The 14,748-nt window shown below is 49.4% G+C and overlaps 1 protein-coding gene across 1 annotated transcript; it reads left to right on the top strand.

Moving 5' to 3' along the window:
* The first annotated feature begins 5,649 nt into the window (after positions 1-5,649).
* Nrn1 (neuritin 1) lies at positions 5,650-14,530 on the top strand. Its single transcript, XM_032884908.1, has 3 exons — positions 5,650-5,917; positions 9,863-10,007; positions 13,316-14,530. Exons 1-3 carry the CDS (start codon positions 5,863-5,865, stop codon positions 13,542-13,544), a joined length of 429 nt encoding a protein of 142 aa, XP_032740799.1. The 5' UTR covers positions 5,650-5,862; the 3' UTR covers positions 13,545-14,530.
* Positions 14,531-14,748: the final 218 nt, after the last annotated feature.

The raw sequence follows: 14,748 nt of genomic DNA, 5'->3' as shown, positions 1-14,748 counted from the left end.
GTCTTTTTACATTATTGTAACAAAACACCCAAGGATACTCCTCGCAAGCAGAGACCCTGCATGAAACAGAGCACCAGTGGCAAGAGACTGTAGAGAAATTTTAATCCAGCAACATGGCCACTCTGGCATGTAATCAGATCCAAAGACCTTCTAGGTCTGTGTGACCCAGCTGGAATATAGACATCTTTTATCCCAAGAGACGGGGCAAGCAGATCTCTCGATTCAAGGCCAGTCTGACATAGACCAAGTTTCAGGTAAAGAAAAACTTAGATTCAGGTGTGGTGATACATGACTTTAATCCCAGCACTCAGGAGACAGAGACACTCAGATCTCTGAGTTCTAATCCATCAATGCGGTTGAGTCAGTGAGCTGAGAGGCAGTGCAGTAGAATGGAGTTCATGGTAGTGCAGTGTAAAGTTCAGAGGCAGTTTTTACAGGGACAGTTTTGCAGAGACAAGTTGCAAAGAGAACAAGTTAGACACATGTGAAGACAGAAGAAGCCAGAGAAGGAACCAGAAGATTAGAGCAAATTGCTAGAGTTAGTTTGAGGCCAAGCAGAGCAATTCAGTGAGGAGCTGAGAGAATCTGGATTGAACCAGTCATCTTGGAGGAGTTTGAGCACGAACAGCTAAGTTGAACCAGCCATCCAGAGCTCTAGAAAGGGTGAGCTTATTCAGCAGTAAGCTTCCATCCCAGATGACAATTTATCCAGGGAGGGAGGGAGAGAGAGAGAGAGAGAGAGAGAGAGAGAGAGAGAGAGAGAGAGAGAGAGAGAGAGAGAGAGAGAGGTATAGAGTATTTGCCTTTGTTCTAGCAATCCTTTCAGTGAAGCAAGCTTGTGATTCTCCATGGCCCCTAACCATCCAGGATGTACCGCACCATCCAAGAAGACCCTTCTTACGTTCAGCACACAAGTCTCCCGTCAGAGACCAGAGCTCACACAACATCAATGTGCCACTCAGAGGCCTCACTCAAGTGTTTAATTGCCTAGCAATATCTCTGTTCCTTCTGGTCCAAGGATCACACATGGGAACACAAATCACACGTAACCATTAATCTCCCAGCTGGCCCAGCATAGAGAGAGCCACGCAGATATTCACCTCATCATGGTCACCCCACCATGCACACATCCTTGCCTTGTGAAGGCTTCTCTGTCTGCAGTCCACAGCCACAATGCTTATTTTTAAAAGGAGAGCATTTACTTCGGGAATCCAAATGTCTGCGTTGAAACCAAGTTTCCTCAGCCATAGATTTCAAGACTAAAGGTGTCACTGAATTTTGAAAAGGAGGAAAAAGTCACCTTACCAAGGAGTAAGTGCATGTGTAGAAAAAGGCCACCTAACAGGATTTTTTAAAATAATGTTTTAATATTTTTTTCCTTCACATACAAGATAATGGGTTTCATCAGGACATTTCAGAGATGCAATCATTGTGCTTGGTTCATATCATTCACTCCACTATCACTCCTTCTTGTCCCTATACACTGGTTCCAGTTCTTTTTTGCATATTGTCTCCCCTTCTGCTTTAATTGCACACAATGAAAAGAACTAGCAATACATATTTACATTCATACTTTGATTAAAGGTTTTAGTTGCAAGTTAAAAACAGTGACAGATTGAATTTGAGAGAGATGTTGTCTTAGTCATGGTTCCTATTCCTGCACAAAACATCAGGACCAAGAAGCAAGTTGGGGAGGAAAGGGTTTATTCATCTCACACTTCCACATTGCTGTTCATCACCAAAGGAAGTCAGGACTGGAACTCAAATAGGTCAGGGAGCAGTAGCTGATGCAGAGGCCATGGATGGATGTTACTTACTGGCTTGCTTCCCCTGGTTTGATCAACTTGCTTTCTTATAGAACCCAAGACCACCAGCCCAGGGATGGCCCCACCCACAATGGGTTGGGCCCTCCCCCCCCTTGATCACTAATTGAGAAAATGCCTTACAGCTGGGTCTCATGGAGGCATTTCCTGTGTCAAGTTGACACACAAAACCAGCCAGTACTGATGTGTTGCTGGGTCAACCCATTCTAGTAGACCACCATCTTTTTTTTCTTTTCCTAGCCTAGAAGACAGAGGTGGAATCTCCCACTGGCCCTGGTAACGGCTCTCACAAACCATTTCAAGGCGTGTCTTGAGACGGCAGCTTCTGGGAAGTTTGTGCATGGTGGAGTAGTAGGGGAAGCTGGGAAATCAACTCAAAAACTGCTCCGCCAAACTAGAGTGGCCCAGCCTGAATTGAGAGAGAACCTGGATGTTTCAAGGAAAAGGAATTCTGCCTGCCTGACACTTAATTACACACACCTACATTTGGTGTTCCTTATGTTCAGCCTGAAGACCCAACAGCACGGAGGACTTTTTTTTTTTTAACTTCCTGAACTGTATTTAGAAAAATTAGTTATTTGAAGGGGAAAGCATCCTTTACCCCTGTTGACCTATGACAGACATTTTTGCTTAGACAGTATGCTTTTGCCGGGATGTTCCCACTTCCAGACATGTCCATGGTATTCTAGGAAAGCCCTGGTTCATGGAAAGTCAACGTTGAAGATCCCCTGGAAATCACATCACAGACTGTCCTCTTTGTTTTCAGGTTGGGAGAATGCAACTCCAAACCTTGGGACAGCCAAGGTCATGTGAAGGGCAGGGTCAGCTTTCATGTTAAATATGACCTGAATAGGCATTTCTCTTTTTTTCTCCATCTTTATTAACTTGAGTATTTCTTATTTACATTTCAAATGTTATTCCCTTTCCTGGTTTCCAGGCCAACATCCCCCTAACCCTTCTCCCTCCCCTTCTATGTGGATGTTCCTCTCCCCATCCTCCCCCCATTACTGCCCTCCCCCCAATAATCCCGTTCACTGGGGGTTCAGTCTTGGCAAGGCCAAGGGCTTCCCCTTCCACTGGTGCCCCTACTAGGCTATTCATTGCTACCTATGAATTTGGAGCCCAGGGTCAGTCCATGGGTAGTGGCTTAGTCCCTGAATAGGCATTTCAAATTAATAAAAGAGGAGCTGTCCCCATCCCCAACCATGGATACCGCCCGTGATCTCAGTCGCCCTCACCCCTGCATTGCCTGCGGATCTTGGTTTTTATTACTCTTAGGTTAAGAAGTAGGAAGAAACAAAGCCTTCCGGGGCCTAGACTGAAGAATGGCCTGTGATTTAAAAGGTTCGAAAATTCAAAAACAAAAACATCGTTAGCATCTGCTTTCAATTATTTATTCCCCCAGATTATTTATGGACTGTACCTCTGCCAGACTCTTGCTTCGCTTTTTTTTAAGACGCGTACCAGCGAAGAGAGGCCAGGAAGTAAAGGGGGCTAGTGTAAAGGAAAGGACCAGCAGAGGACCCAGAGGTGGCATGGCACAGCGGGTTCCGACTCTACACGCACGCGCGCGGGACTGCAGAAGCCTGTCCTGGAGCACCCGATTCACTGAGCTACATTTAGTCTTTCAGTGCGGCCTTCTCACACAAGCCCTAAAGCCTCTGGTTCTGAGTGAGAAAGGATGTAATTGGGAAGATCCCAGGGCACCCACAGAAAAGGTTCTAGAGGGCCCGATGAGTGAACAGGAGGGAGGCAAGGACGTTGAGGGCACGAAATGTAAATCCCCTGGTACTCAGGCTCAGGAGGACTCAGCTCAGAGCCACGGACGGGGGTGTTAGAGGGGAAACCCGAGTCCTGTGCGTGGAACCCTGAAGGGACAAGCGAGTACGGGGAAGGGCTTCCAACCTTGAGGTCCCGCCCCTAGCCAGCCCCTTCTCTACCATTGGAGGGCGTTGGGGGAGGGTCCGAGGGACGCCCCCCACTCGCCACCCGTTCTCGCCCCACCTCCTTCCCGCCCACCTTTTCTGCTTTTCTGCGAGCCCAAGGAACACTGGGGCAGGAAACTCCTGGAGCTGCCACTGGGCCCCTGGACACCGGGAAAGTGCGCCCCCGCTGCCCCGCCCACCTACCCTGGCGTCACCAGGGATGAGATGTGGCTCCGCCCCTACAGACCAGGCGGCTAGCCTCGGGTTCTGCGGTTCTGCGGAGCTTCGGGCTTGGGTCCCCTCGGTGCGCGCTTTCCCAGCTTCTCCGGGCAGCGAGACCCCCGAGGTCCTCCTCAGTTCCTCCCTCCACCGCCTGTCATCTGACCCCAGTTTTGCACCCTTTTCTCCCTTTCTCAGTCCGCATGCACAGATGGCTGTGTGGGTTCCCAGTGCAGGGGCTTCGAAAGGCAAATTAAACGGAGCCCCCACCTCCCTAATCCCCTTTCATTTCTGCCACTAACTTGATAGCCTTACGTGGTGGCCCTGAAGTCTTGTAAAATATAAAGGGTTCTTTTATTTTCTCCTTTTCGCTTATCTCTTCATTGGCTTAAGTAATACATCTGGCCAGTGAGGCCTTCAACATTTGACTAAAGTCGCTAGAATTCAGGCTGGTGAAGAGGGTGTGGTGCATTGCAGAGAAAGGAGGGGGAGAAAAACTTAATTTCATTTAAGAAGTAGCCCTGATTAGTTCTCCATCTTGCATGACCCACCACAGGACCTTGCACAAACACAGCTGAAGAGATAATTCTTTCTGCAGTGTATGCTGGGTCATTCAAAAACAGCGCAGGTGTGTGTGTGTGTGTGTGTGTGTGTGTGTGTGTGTGTGTGTGTGTGTGTACGTGATGGACGTGGGTGCGTGTGTGGACATGTGAGTGCGACCCTACAAATGACCCCAGGAGGCTCCCAGAAAGGAGCTTGCACACCACAGCTTGCCTTGGAAATTTCCTAAAGCGCTAAGAGTTTGTAAATCACAAGAATCCGAAATTTGCCTTAGCCTAGACTTCTTGCCCAATTGCCTTTCCACCCCCCCACCCCCAAGTAGGTGTCTCTGTTCCTTGTATAGAGGCCCTTCGGGTGAGTGAGCGTGGCAAATAGTGAGATTCACAAGAGGGCACGCGGAATCTATTTCTGGGGCCCTGTGTGTGCAGAACGAACCCCCGGGGCCTGGGCGTGTACGCGCGCTCGCGTGCAGTGTGCGGGCGAGCTCGGGGGCGCTCGGCTCCGCTCCCGGGCGTGCGCTTTTGTGAGTGTGTGCGTGTGCCGGGAACCGGGTTGTGTGCTCACGCGCTCAAGGCTGCGCCTAGAGCTCAGCTGCAGGGCTGGAGAAAATGAGGGTAGGCAAGTGCGGGGTCTGCAGACAGCTGAGGGCGAGAGAGGGGTGATTCGGCTCGGCGGAGTCTCTCCGTTCTTCCCCCTCCGGCCTGAAGCTTCTCAAACCTCTCTGCAGGGTGGGAAGTGTCTGGGTTCGTTGTGGCGCCAGTGAAGGAGGGAGCAGGTTGAACAATCGAGTGGGCGCGCCAGGACTCCCCGGCTCCGGGCGGGGAGAGGAGGGGGAGCCCCGATTCTGCGCAGGGAGGGGGCGGGGCTGGGGGCCCCTGGAACGAGGAGGCGGGGGTGGCCACCGGGATGAGAAGAGGTCACCCCAGAGAGGCGAGATTTCGTTGAGATCGCACATTAATTGGAGATATCTGATTAATTCCAGAGTCTTATGACTATAAATGGTGATTCTCTACCAAGGTGTCTATATTAAAAAAAAAATCAATCCGTGTCATCCCCCACGTCAGGCCTGTTCGTGGGCGTGAGGCTGTACTTCCTCCGCCCCCTCCTAATGGAGTGAACCATTCCCAGCTCCCCCCCCCAGCCTCTCACTCTCTCGCTCTCTTTCTGTCTCTTCCTCGCTCCCTCTCTTTCTCTCCTCCCTCTGCCTTCCCAGTGCATAAAGTCTCTGTCGCTCCCGGAACTTGTTGGCAATGCCTATTTTTCAGCTTTCCCCCGCGTTCTCTAAACTAACTATTTAAAGGTCTGCGGTCGCAAATGGTTTGACTAAACGTAGGATGGGACTTAAGTTGAACGGCAGATATATTTCACTGATCCTCGCGGTGCAAATAGGTAAGTGGCCGCCCGGTACGGCTTGGTAGGCGGCCGGAGATTGCCTGCCCCAGAGGCGCCTAAGGGGACTTTGCTGGCCGGCATCAGCCTCTGGTTGCAGAAAACCCGGCAGACTCCCGGGATCGGGGTATTAGCTCTTGGGGACTCTGGAGTCCTGGTTGGGTCTTCCTAAAGAAAGAAATTTTTTCTGCAGGGAAGTGTGTGACCTGCTATTTTCCAAGGGGGGTTTTCCCCTTTTTCTCCAAAGCGCACATCCATTTTTTTTTCTCCCTTTTCGGGGTTAAAACAGGATCTGAGCGCTCGTAGCATTTGTCCCATGTTATACTGCAAGATACTATCTTGAGGGGTCGGAACGTGAAGGCAAGAATAAGACGCCTAAGCAGCTAAGGGCTGAAAAGTTTATATGCAGAAAGCGAAGATATTCCAAGGCTGCCCTCAAACTGCAGCATTTAGAACTTTGTCCTTCCCCCGCCCCTCCCCCTATATCCGAGCTGCAGCGTTTGCTCCCGGCACCGCAGACTACTCTGAGAAGGATAAATCAACCAAATATGCACCGATATACTTTTTCAGGCTCATGTGTGTCTGTGATTTTACATATTAGCATCGCTAGTCTTTTTATACAGGAAAGGGCTTTACCGTGTTTGCAATATGTCTTTTCGTGTGTTTGTCATTTTTGTTTGCGGCGGTTTGTGGATGGATTGACTTAGTCCCCCATTTTATGTTAAGGAATGTCGAGTCTCAGCTACACTGTTGGGAAGCTTTCTTAAAGTTCAGATTTTTTTCCATCCAATATGCAAATGTTTTAAATACTAGTGAATTTGCTTGTCTGATACCGGATTGGAACATTAATTAACGTAGCTGAAAAGTGAAAGTAAAGCAGTTTATTAATAGAATGGACAAAAGGAAAAAATAGAAACTCTCCGGTGGTTATTCTGGAGATGGAGAAAGCTGTTATCGTGCCAGGATATAGCATTCTTTACAGACAAATCCTTGCAGAATTTCAGGGGTTCGTCAGGGAATTTGTGTGGGACAGGAGAAGGGGATGCTTAACATTTTTTTCTTCATAAGAAATGTAGAGGAATTGGGGCTCCTGGAACATTAAAACTGATTCTTTCCATCGGGGTCCATATGCATTTGACATCATCTTGAGAATTTGATTTGGGGGATTTTTTTTGGTTGTTTGTTTGTTTATTGTTTTGCAGAAACTGGGGTCTTGCAAAGCAAGGAGCATGCAGCAGGATGTTGGCTTTTCCTTTAATTTTAGGAAATGACTTAATGCGTTGTATCTGGTGGTTTTGTGCCTTTGACATTAGTTCAAAGAGCTGCAACCATCATAGGACATGGATCCCAAGGGCAGCAAATTCTTTAAGTGTTGGAAATGAGTGAGCATGGCATTTTGCAGTTAGACGACCAATGTTCACAGATTAAGAAACAGCGAGTGTTTTAAGATAGGGGATTCACCTGGAGGATGTTAGGGACTCTGTTTCCTAATGGGTGAAAATAGAAAATAGTGAAACAGTGATTTGCAGGAGGGATGCATTTGATTAACCTCGGCCTGAAAAATGACCATCATTTTCATAGTGGAATTAAAGTGTATATGCCCCCAAATGTCTACCTTTTTTTTTTCTTTGCATCAGAGCTTCAGTCTTTATTAATTCATAGATGGAAGCTCTCCCAAATTACTGACATTTGGCAAGAAGCGTGGGGGTTGGGGAGGGGCGGGGAAGTAGAGGATGAGGAAGTTTGGAATGAATGAGAGAGATCCAAGAAATGAATGAGCAAATGAAAACCGCACTGGATAGGGATGTAGAGGAGACGGGTCGGCTGCCTGCCTGGGGGTTACAGAAACCGGGTTCAGAAAGGACCGGGAACTCGACCGATGTGCGCAGAGGCTTATGCCTGCAACCTCTGTCCCGCGCACTGCTTCCGGCTTTCCAGTGCAAGCTTGATTTCTAGAAGCCACAATTGCGAGACACAGAAATGTTCCCGAATTCGTATTTTACACACGCTCACACACATGCGCCCTACAGGGTCTGATCCAGCAACGCCTGGAAAAATAAAGTGACAGGGAGATTTCCCGCCTCCAGAAAGCCCCAACCCCTCTTTTCAAATCGGACACCGAATTTTGGAGGTCAATGAATCAGGAAGAGCCTGCAGCCAGAGAGGCTAGGTCGCATTTTTGTTTTCTTTTTGCAAAGGCATGTTGGTAACATACATTATAGAGGAAGCTAAATAGGATTTCTTTCATCGTGACCGAGCTACAGGAGAACAACGATTTATTTATAAGACACGGTGTCAGTGTTTAAATTCTGCTTTTATTATAGTGCCAAAGGTTTTTAAAAATCGGTGTGAAGGAGAGTCTAGGTCTATGGAAGGTTGTGTGTTTGTCCCAGCTGAGGTAGAAGTTAACCTCGCTCTCTTCCGCAGAGCTTCCCGTTCCGGATTAGAAAGCAGTAGTCCCGCCTAGCTCTTCCTGCTGCAATCTGCCAAGCGCAGCTCTCGGCTGGCTGCGGCTGACTGGGTCACCTTCCCTGGAGTCTGCAGTAGCTTGATGTTCAGGGACAGGTAGCTGCCTAAGACTGGGGCGGTTGCTAGTTTTCACACCGGGATGGAGGCAGAAGAGGCCTGTGCTCGGACCCCCAGAGCCCACAGCCCATTTCCATTCCCCTCCCCCGCCCTTACAGCGGAGATTTGAGCCCCTCTCAAGCCCTTCGGGTGCTCCGGGTGTTTGTTAGCCGTGTGGGGAGAAATGGGTTTTAAAATGCGCTGGTCTGCCGGGAAGCTGGCAGCTCTTAAATTCACCGCCTCCGAGTTTGGTTGGCTTGAGTATGGGAGCTAGGACCTCACTGTGGCCTGATTCTGTTTTCTTCTCTCCCCCACTGCCTCTGTCACAGCTTCTACCTCCTCCAACCCCCACCCCACCCCAACCCCCTCAGAGTCAGGGCCCTAGGCCGCAGCTTGCTGGGTCCTTAGCAGCCTAGCTGCAACCTTGAGAAGAAAGGTCTGATCTAGCTGTTTCCAGAGACATAAAGGGGGTGTGCAAAGGTTTGAGATACAGAGACTCAAAGAGAAAACAGGGTGCTACGCGCGCGTATGCGCGCGCGCGCGCGCGCGCACACACACACACACACACACACACACACACACACACACACACACACACACAGCTACTGAGACCAATCCTCACCCCAACGAGGTCCCTAGACATTTATTGCCCTTCTTCAGAGGTGCAGAGGAAGTATTCACCTAAGAGTTTCACAAACAAGAGACTCCATGCTGGGCAATGATGATGATGATGATGATGATGATGATGATGATGATGATGATGATGATCTGTTCCCTTGGCCGTTACAGTCTTGGCCATTGTGGTCTTGACCCTTGCAGCCTTCCAAAGACTATTCATTCATTCATTCATTCATTCAGCAATTATTTGTTGAGCGCTGGCAAAGATTTGGGGGTCGGTTGGCTATTCTGGGGGTGTGGCGGTTAGGTCAGCTGGGGCTCACCGCCTTTCCCAGCCTGTTTTCGTCCCCAGCACACTGTTTCTCAGACCTCCTCTGTCACCACAAAAATGGAAGATTGCACCGCGAGACGTGACAGGGTTTTGCAGGAGGAAGTGTTGAGAGACAAGGAGGGAGTGAGGGGGAAAAAAGAGTAATAACGGAGATGAGGGAGGTGAGAAGAGGGGGCGATGAAAACAGAAAAAGAAATAGAGCGCTATTGGGAGCGGGCTGGAGAAAATAAATGGACTCACCTCCCTGCTATCCCTCTTCACCCACCTACGCTCGCTCGGATCCCTCTATCTGCACCAGAGGTGGACGGAATGCAAATAGGTCATTCCAGGGCCACAGTGCTGGATCATAAAAGAGACCACCCCCAAGGGGCCTTAGGTCAGCAGTGGGGCAGAGTGGTGGTGGTGCTTACTGGTGTCCCTCCTCCCCGCAGCTTACCTGGTGCAGGCCGTGAGAGCAGCAGGCAAGTGCGATGCAGTCTTTAAGGGCTTTTCAGACTGTTTGCTCAAGCTGGGTGACAGCATGGCCAACTACCCGCAGGGCCTGGACGACAAGACGAACATCAAGACCGTGTGCACGTAAGTGTCCTCTCTGACCCTGGGTTTCCCTTCTGCTGGCTCTGCTGAGATCAGGGTACACGCTACTCCCCACCCTCATCTTCTCCCCCTCCCCCCTCCAATATTCTGCTAGTGGGGATCTGTGCCTTTCTACCCACTGGCCAGGGCTGTCCTCAGGCTCAGGTCCCTGGCTTAGAGTCTGCACTAAGGGGACTCCATGGCCTGAGGTGGGCCAAGAAAGAATCTCCCAATAGCCTAATCTTTTCATCCGTACAGGCAGCCTTGCACCCAAAAGGCATGGACACAGGGCAAGTGGCAGAGTGGCAGTTTAGCTGTTTCTTGCTCCACAAAAAAAAAAAAAAAAAAAAAAAAAAAAAAAAAATCTTTCCTTTGAGATAATCCCCAATCTTTCTTCTTGTGAATGGGCAGCCAGCCTAGTACTCTTGAACTGTCATTCTGGTTTAAGGAGAGTCAGGGTAATACTAGATACTTAAAGGCAAAGCCCCTCCAAAACACACCCAAAAGTAGTCACCAAGTGCAGGAAGCGAGTGAGGATCTCCCTGTTTCATGGAGAAAGTCTGAAACCATATTCTGTGTCAGTGATCTGGGAGCTTGGCAGGTGTTGCCAAGGTTTTGCCAACCCATCCCCAAGTTTTGAGTAGCCAAGCTCCTTGCTCCCACCACCTCTCCCCTTCCCATAGCTACTGTTTCCCCAGACAGAGCAGCTACAGACCCTGGGAGAGAAGAGGCCCTCATTGCCTGGCTGGGTGGTGTTTTCTCAGTAGTGGACCAGACCACCAGCAGCTGGCAGTAGCTGAGGCGTCCAGGAAAGCCCGCTGCAGTGGACCTTTCTGAAGGCCTTAGAAATGCACCTATCTCTGGCAGCATACATTTTCTTTTCCTTTTGGAAAAACAAACAAACAAACAGCTGTATAAACAGCTGTATTCCACCTTTCCACAAACTGCCCTTGCAATAAAGCTGAAGAAAGGAGTCTTTGTTCTCCGAGGCTGAGGTGCCCGTTTTTTCCACACCATGGCTTCATGCATGCATGACTCCTCTCTTCCTAAACAAGGAAGAGGGGTGTTCACTTAAGTTATCATCAGCTGGGAAGTGTCCGTCTTGCTATAAACTTTCCTAAACACCTCTGTACCCACTAGAAACTCCAAGAAGTGGCCGGTATTTTGCTACAATAAAACCGAGCTGTGGGGGAGAATTTAATTTCAAACATCAGATAAGAATGAACCTGCCAGGCAGGACAGGTTTCCAGAACCCCAGAACCTCCAGCATTTGCTAAAACATGGTATATTCCCAACATTTAAAAAATAATTTTTTTTTTTTTAGCCAGACTAAGGTCCTGGAAATCATGGTCAAGAGAAGGCAAGACCCCTGCAGTTGTGGGCAGCTGGATTCAGACCCCACTGAGTTAATAGGGCTCAGCAAGTGGGTGAAGTTCGCTTTTCCCAGCCCAGGGTGGGTGTTGGCTCTTCTCCATACTCCCCTTTCAGAAGTGTTCTGTCCCCATCTGGGTCACCTAAAGAAAGGACTAGTTCGTGTGTCCTTGGCTTCCCAGGGGCGATATATTTTGCAGTTCTGTGGAGGAGGAGTTGTCCCTAGGGCCTTGCAGTGTCTGTAAATGTTGGTATTTGTTACTAATTATGGAAACGGAAAGTCCTGTGCCCGGGTCCCTGGGCCCTATTAACTCAAAGAATAGAGAAAGTCACTAGAAGGCGGCCTGAGTTCCAGGAACTCCAACTAGCGTTTCTAACTTGCATGGGCTGGAAGCCAGGTTAGGAGTGGAAGCAAAGGCTACGCTTGCCTTCAACAAGCTTACAGTCCGGACGTGAACAAAAAGGGAAAGAGCTGAGGAAAAACAAAAACAAAAACAAAACAAACAAAAATCCACCCACACTGCTAAGAGTGGCTGCTGACCTGATCTCAGGGTGGGGCGAAATGGGAACCAGACCTGAGTTACCAGACGCACAGATCGACCCAGCTCCGAAAGGAGACAGCGCCTTAGAAATCGATCATGCCTTGGAATTATATTTAGTTTCAGAATCTATTCTGGGTTTCCAGAAAAAAAGGGGGGACAATAAGAAAAAAAAAAAAGAAGGAAGGAAAAAAACGAAAACGTTGGATGAAGGTTGTGGGGGCGGGGCTGAATCTGAAAGGAGGGTGTGTGTGTGTGTGTGTGTGTGTGTGTGTGTGAGAGAGAGAGAGAAAGAGAGAGAGAGAGAGAGAGAGAGAGAGAGAGAGAGAGAGAGAGAGAGGAGAGAGAGAGGGACGGGGGTCCTGGGGATGCAGGGGTGCGGGGAAACTGAGTTGCTTGAGTTGGTTCGGGAACTGACCAGAGGTAGGGGGATCACAAGTCCTGCCCCGGGGGAACTGAGTAGGTGGCCAACTTGCCCAGTCTACGTGGGTGCTACCACCTAGAGGAGGTAGGAGCGAAGCTCCTGGGTCTCAAACCTATGAAAAAGACTAGGGATGAAGTTAGAAGAAGCACTCAGCTCTCAGACCAGGGGCACAGGGGTTTGCAAGAGCTGGAGAGGGCTCAAGAGCCCGCTCAGGTGCCCAGGCACTTAACACTCACCTACCGGGGAACGGAGAGAAGTGGCGAGCAGGCGGGGGCTCCCGACGCCTTTGGAGCACTGGGACTGTGGAAGGCCGGATGGCCTTGGACGACCTGGAAGCAAGTGGGGGAAACGCGGGAGAGGAAGAAGGGGAAACGAAGGGGGGGGAAAAGAAAAAGGGGGAGGGTGAAGAGAAACTGGAAACAAAAGGAAGGTGTGGGGGCTGGGTGGAGGGAGAGAAGCAGGGCGAGGGCGAGAGGACCGCGGCACAGAGAGGAGGGAAACAGAAGGGGCGAGGGGGAGGAGAAAGTGAGAAGCCAGGAGGGGGAGGGCCTGGCTCAGAGCAAGTCGCCCATCTTGCGAGCTAAGAGGCATTAATGGGCCGCAGCTTGCAAGGCTTAGAGCTGTTTTCTTAGCATTCCCGGAGGAGGGTGAGCAATCTGTTGGCGCAGGCCATGGTGCCAGCGCCACGCAGTGGGTGCGACCCCGCTCCTGGCTTTCAGGTCCCTTCTAAGCACCGGACTAGGAAAATCAGGGGAAAAAGAGGCTCACACTCCCTGGGACCGGGTTTCTGGGATAGGACAAAGATCCAGCAGGACCTTACTCAGTTCAGAACAGGTCTGGGAAACGGGGGGAGGGGGGCGCGAGTGGAGAGAAGATGCCCAGGAAGGTTAGAGAGGACGCAGTCACCCGGGGCGCAGACGTAAGGTCCTCCCGCACCCAAAGTGATCCTATTCCTGTTTTGTTCTGTTCCTCGCCAGATACTGGGAGGATTTCCACAGCTGCACGGTCACAGCTCTTACGGATTGCCAGGAAGGGGCGAAAGATATGTGGGATAAACTGAGAAAAGAATCGAAAAACCTCAATATCCAAGGCAGCTTATTCGAACTCTGCGGCAGCGGCAACGGGGCGGCGGGGTCCCTGCTCCCGGCGCTTTCCGTGCTCCTGGTGTCTCTCTCGGCAGCTTTAGCGACCTGGCTTTCCTTCTGAGCACGGGACCGGGTCCCCCCTCCGCTCACCCACCCACACTCACTCCATGCTCCCGGAAATCGAGAGGAAGAGCCATTCGTTCTCTAAGGACGTTGTGATTCTCTGTGATATTGAAAACACTCATATGGGATTGTGGGAAATCCTGTTTCTCTCTTTTTTTTTTTAATTTTTTTTTAAATTTTGGTTGAGTCCTTGTGTTTTAGTTGCCAAATGTTACCGATCAGTGAGCAAAGCAAGCACAGCCAAAATCGGACCTCACCTTAAGTCCGTCTTCACACAAAAATAAGAAAACGGCAAACTCACCCCCATTTTTTTAATTTTGTTTTTAATTTTATTTATTTATTTTATTTTTGGCAAAAGAATCTCAGGAATGGCCCTGGGCCACCTACTATATTAATCATGTTGATAACATGAAAAATGATGGGCTCCTCCTAATGAGAAAGCGAGGAGAGGAGAAGGCCAGGGGAATGAGCTCGAGTGGTGTCCACGTGGGAAGCATCTGGTGAATAATCGCTCACGTCTTTCTTCCACAGTACCTTGTTTTGATCATTTCCACAGCACATTTCTCCTCCAGAAACGCGAAAAACACAAGCGTGTGGGTTCTGCATTTTTAAGGATAAGAGAGAGAAAGAGGTTGGGTATAGCGGGACAGGTTGTCACAAGAGATGCTGCTATGGTCACGAGGGGCCGGTTTCACCTGCTATTGTCGTCGCCTCCTTCAGTTCCACTGCCTTTATGTCCCCTCCTCTCTCTTGTTTTAGCTGTTACACATACAGTAATACCTGAATATCCAACGGTATAGCTCACAAGGGGGTAATCAATGTTAAATCTAAAATAGAATTTAAAAAAAAAGATTTTGACATAAAAGAGCCTTGATTTTAAAAAAAAAGAGAGAGATGTAATTTAAAAAGTTTATTATAAATTAAATTCAGCAAAAATTTGCTACAAAGTATAGAGAAGTATAAAATAAAAGTTATTGTTTGAAACGGGGTGTCGTTTTGTTTCTTCCTCCGTGACTCCAGAATTCCTAGAGGGACACACGGCGCCAGGTGATCCAGTCGCCTGCTCACCAACTGTCCGGATGACCTGCTGACTTCATGGGGACCCTAATTAGTTAGGACACTTGGCCGCGTCTCCCAGATTCTGCTTATACTTGAGGGGGTGGGAAAAGGAAGGCGTTTTCAAGCTAAGAGCAACTCCTTTA

Source organism: Rattus rattus, chromosome 14 (genome assembly GCF_011064425.1).
Source record: "Rattus rattus isolate New Zealand chromosome 14, Rrattus_CSIRO_v1, whole genome shotgun sequence".
Taxonomy (NCBI): Eukaryota; Metazoa; Chordata; class Mammalia; order Rodentia; family Muridae; genus Rattus; species Rattus rattus.
The sequence above is the reverse complement of the archived record's forward strand: the minus strand, read 5'-3'. Positions and strand labels throughout refer to the sequence as shown.

Excerpts from the sequence above, each read along its gene's own strand:
- Nrn1 (XM_032884908.1), top strand. The coding sequence starts at position 5,863 with ATGGGACTTAAGTTGAACGGCAGATATATTTCACTGATCCTCGCGGTG. Across the intron at positions 5,918-9,862 it reads GATCCTCGCGGTGCAAATAG|CTTACCTGGTGCAGGCCGTG; the intron begins GTAAGTGGCCGC and ends TCCTCCCCGCAG. Across the intron at positions 10,008-13,315 it reads AACATCAAGACCGTGTGCAC|ATACTGGGAGGATTTCCACA; the intron begins GTAAGTGTCCTC and ends GTTCCTCGCCAG.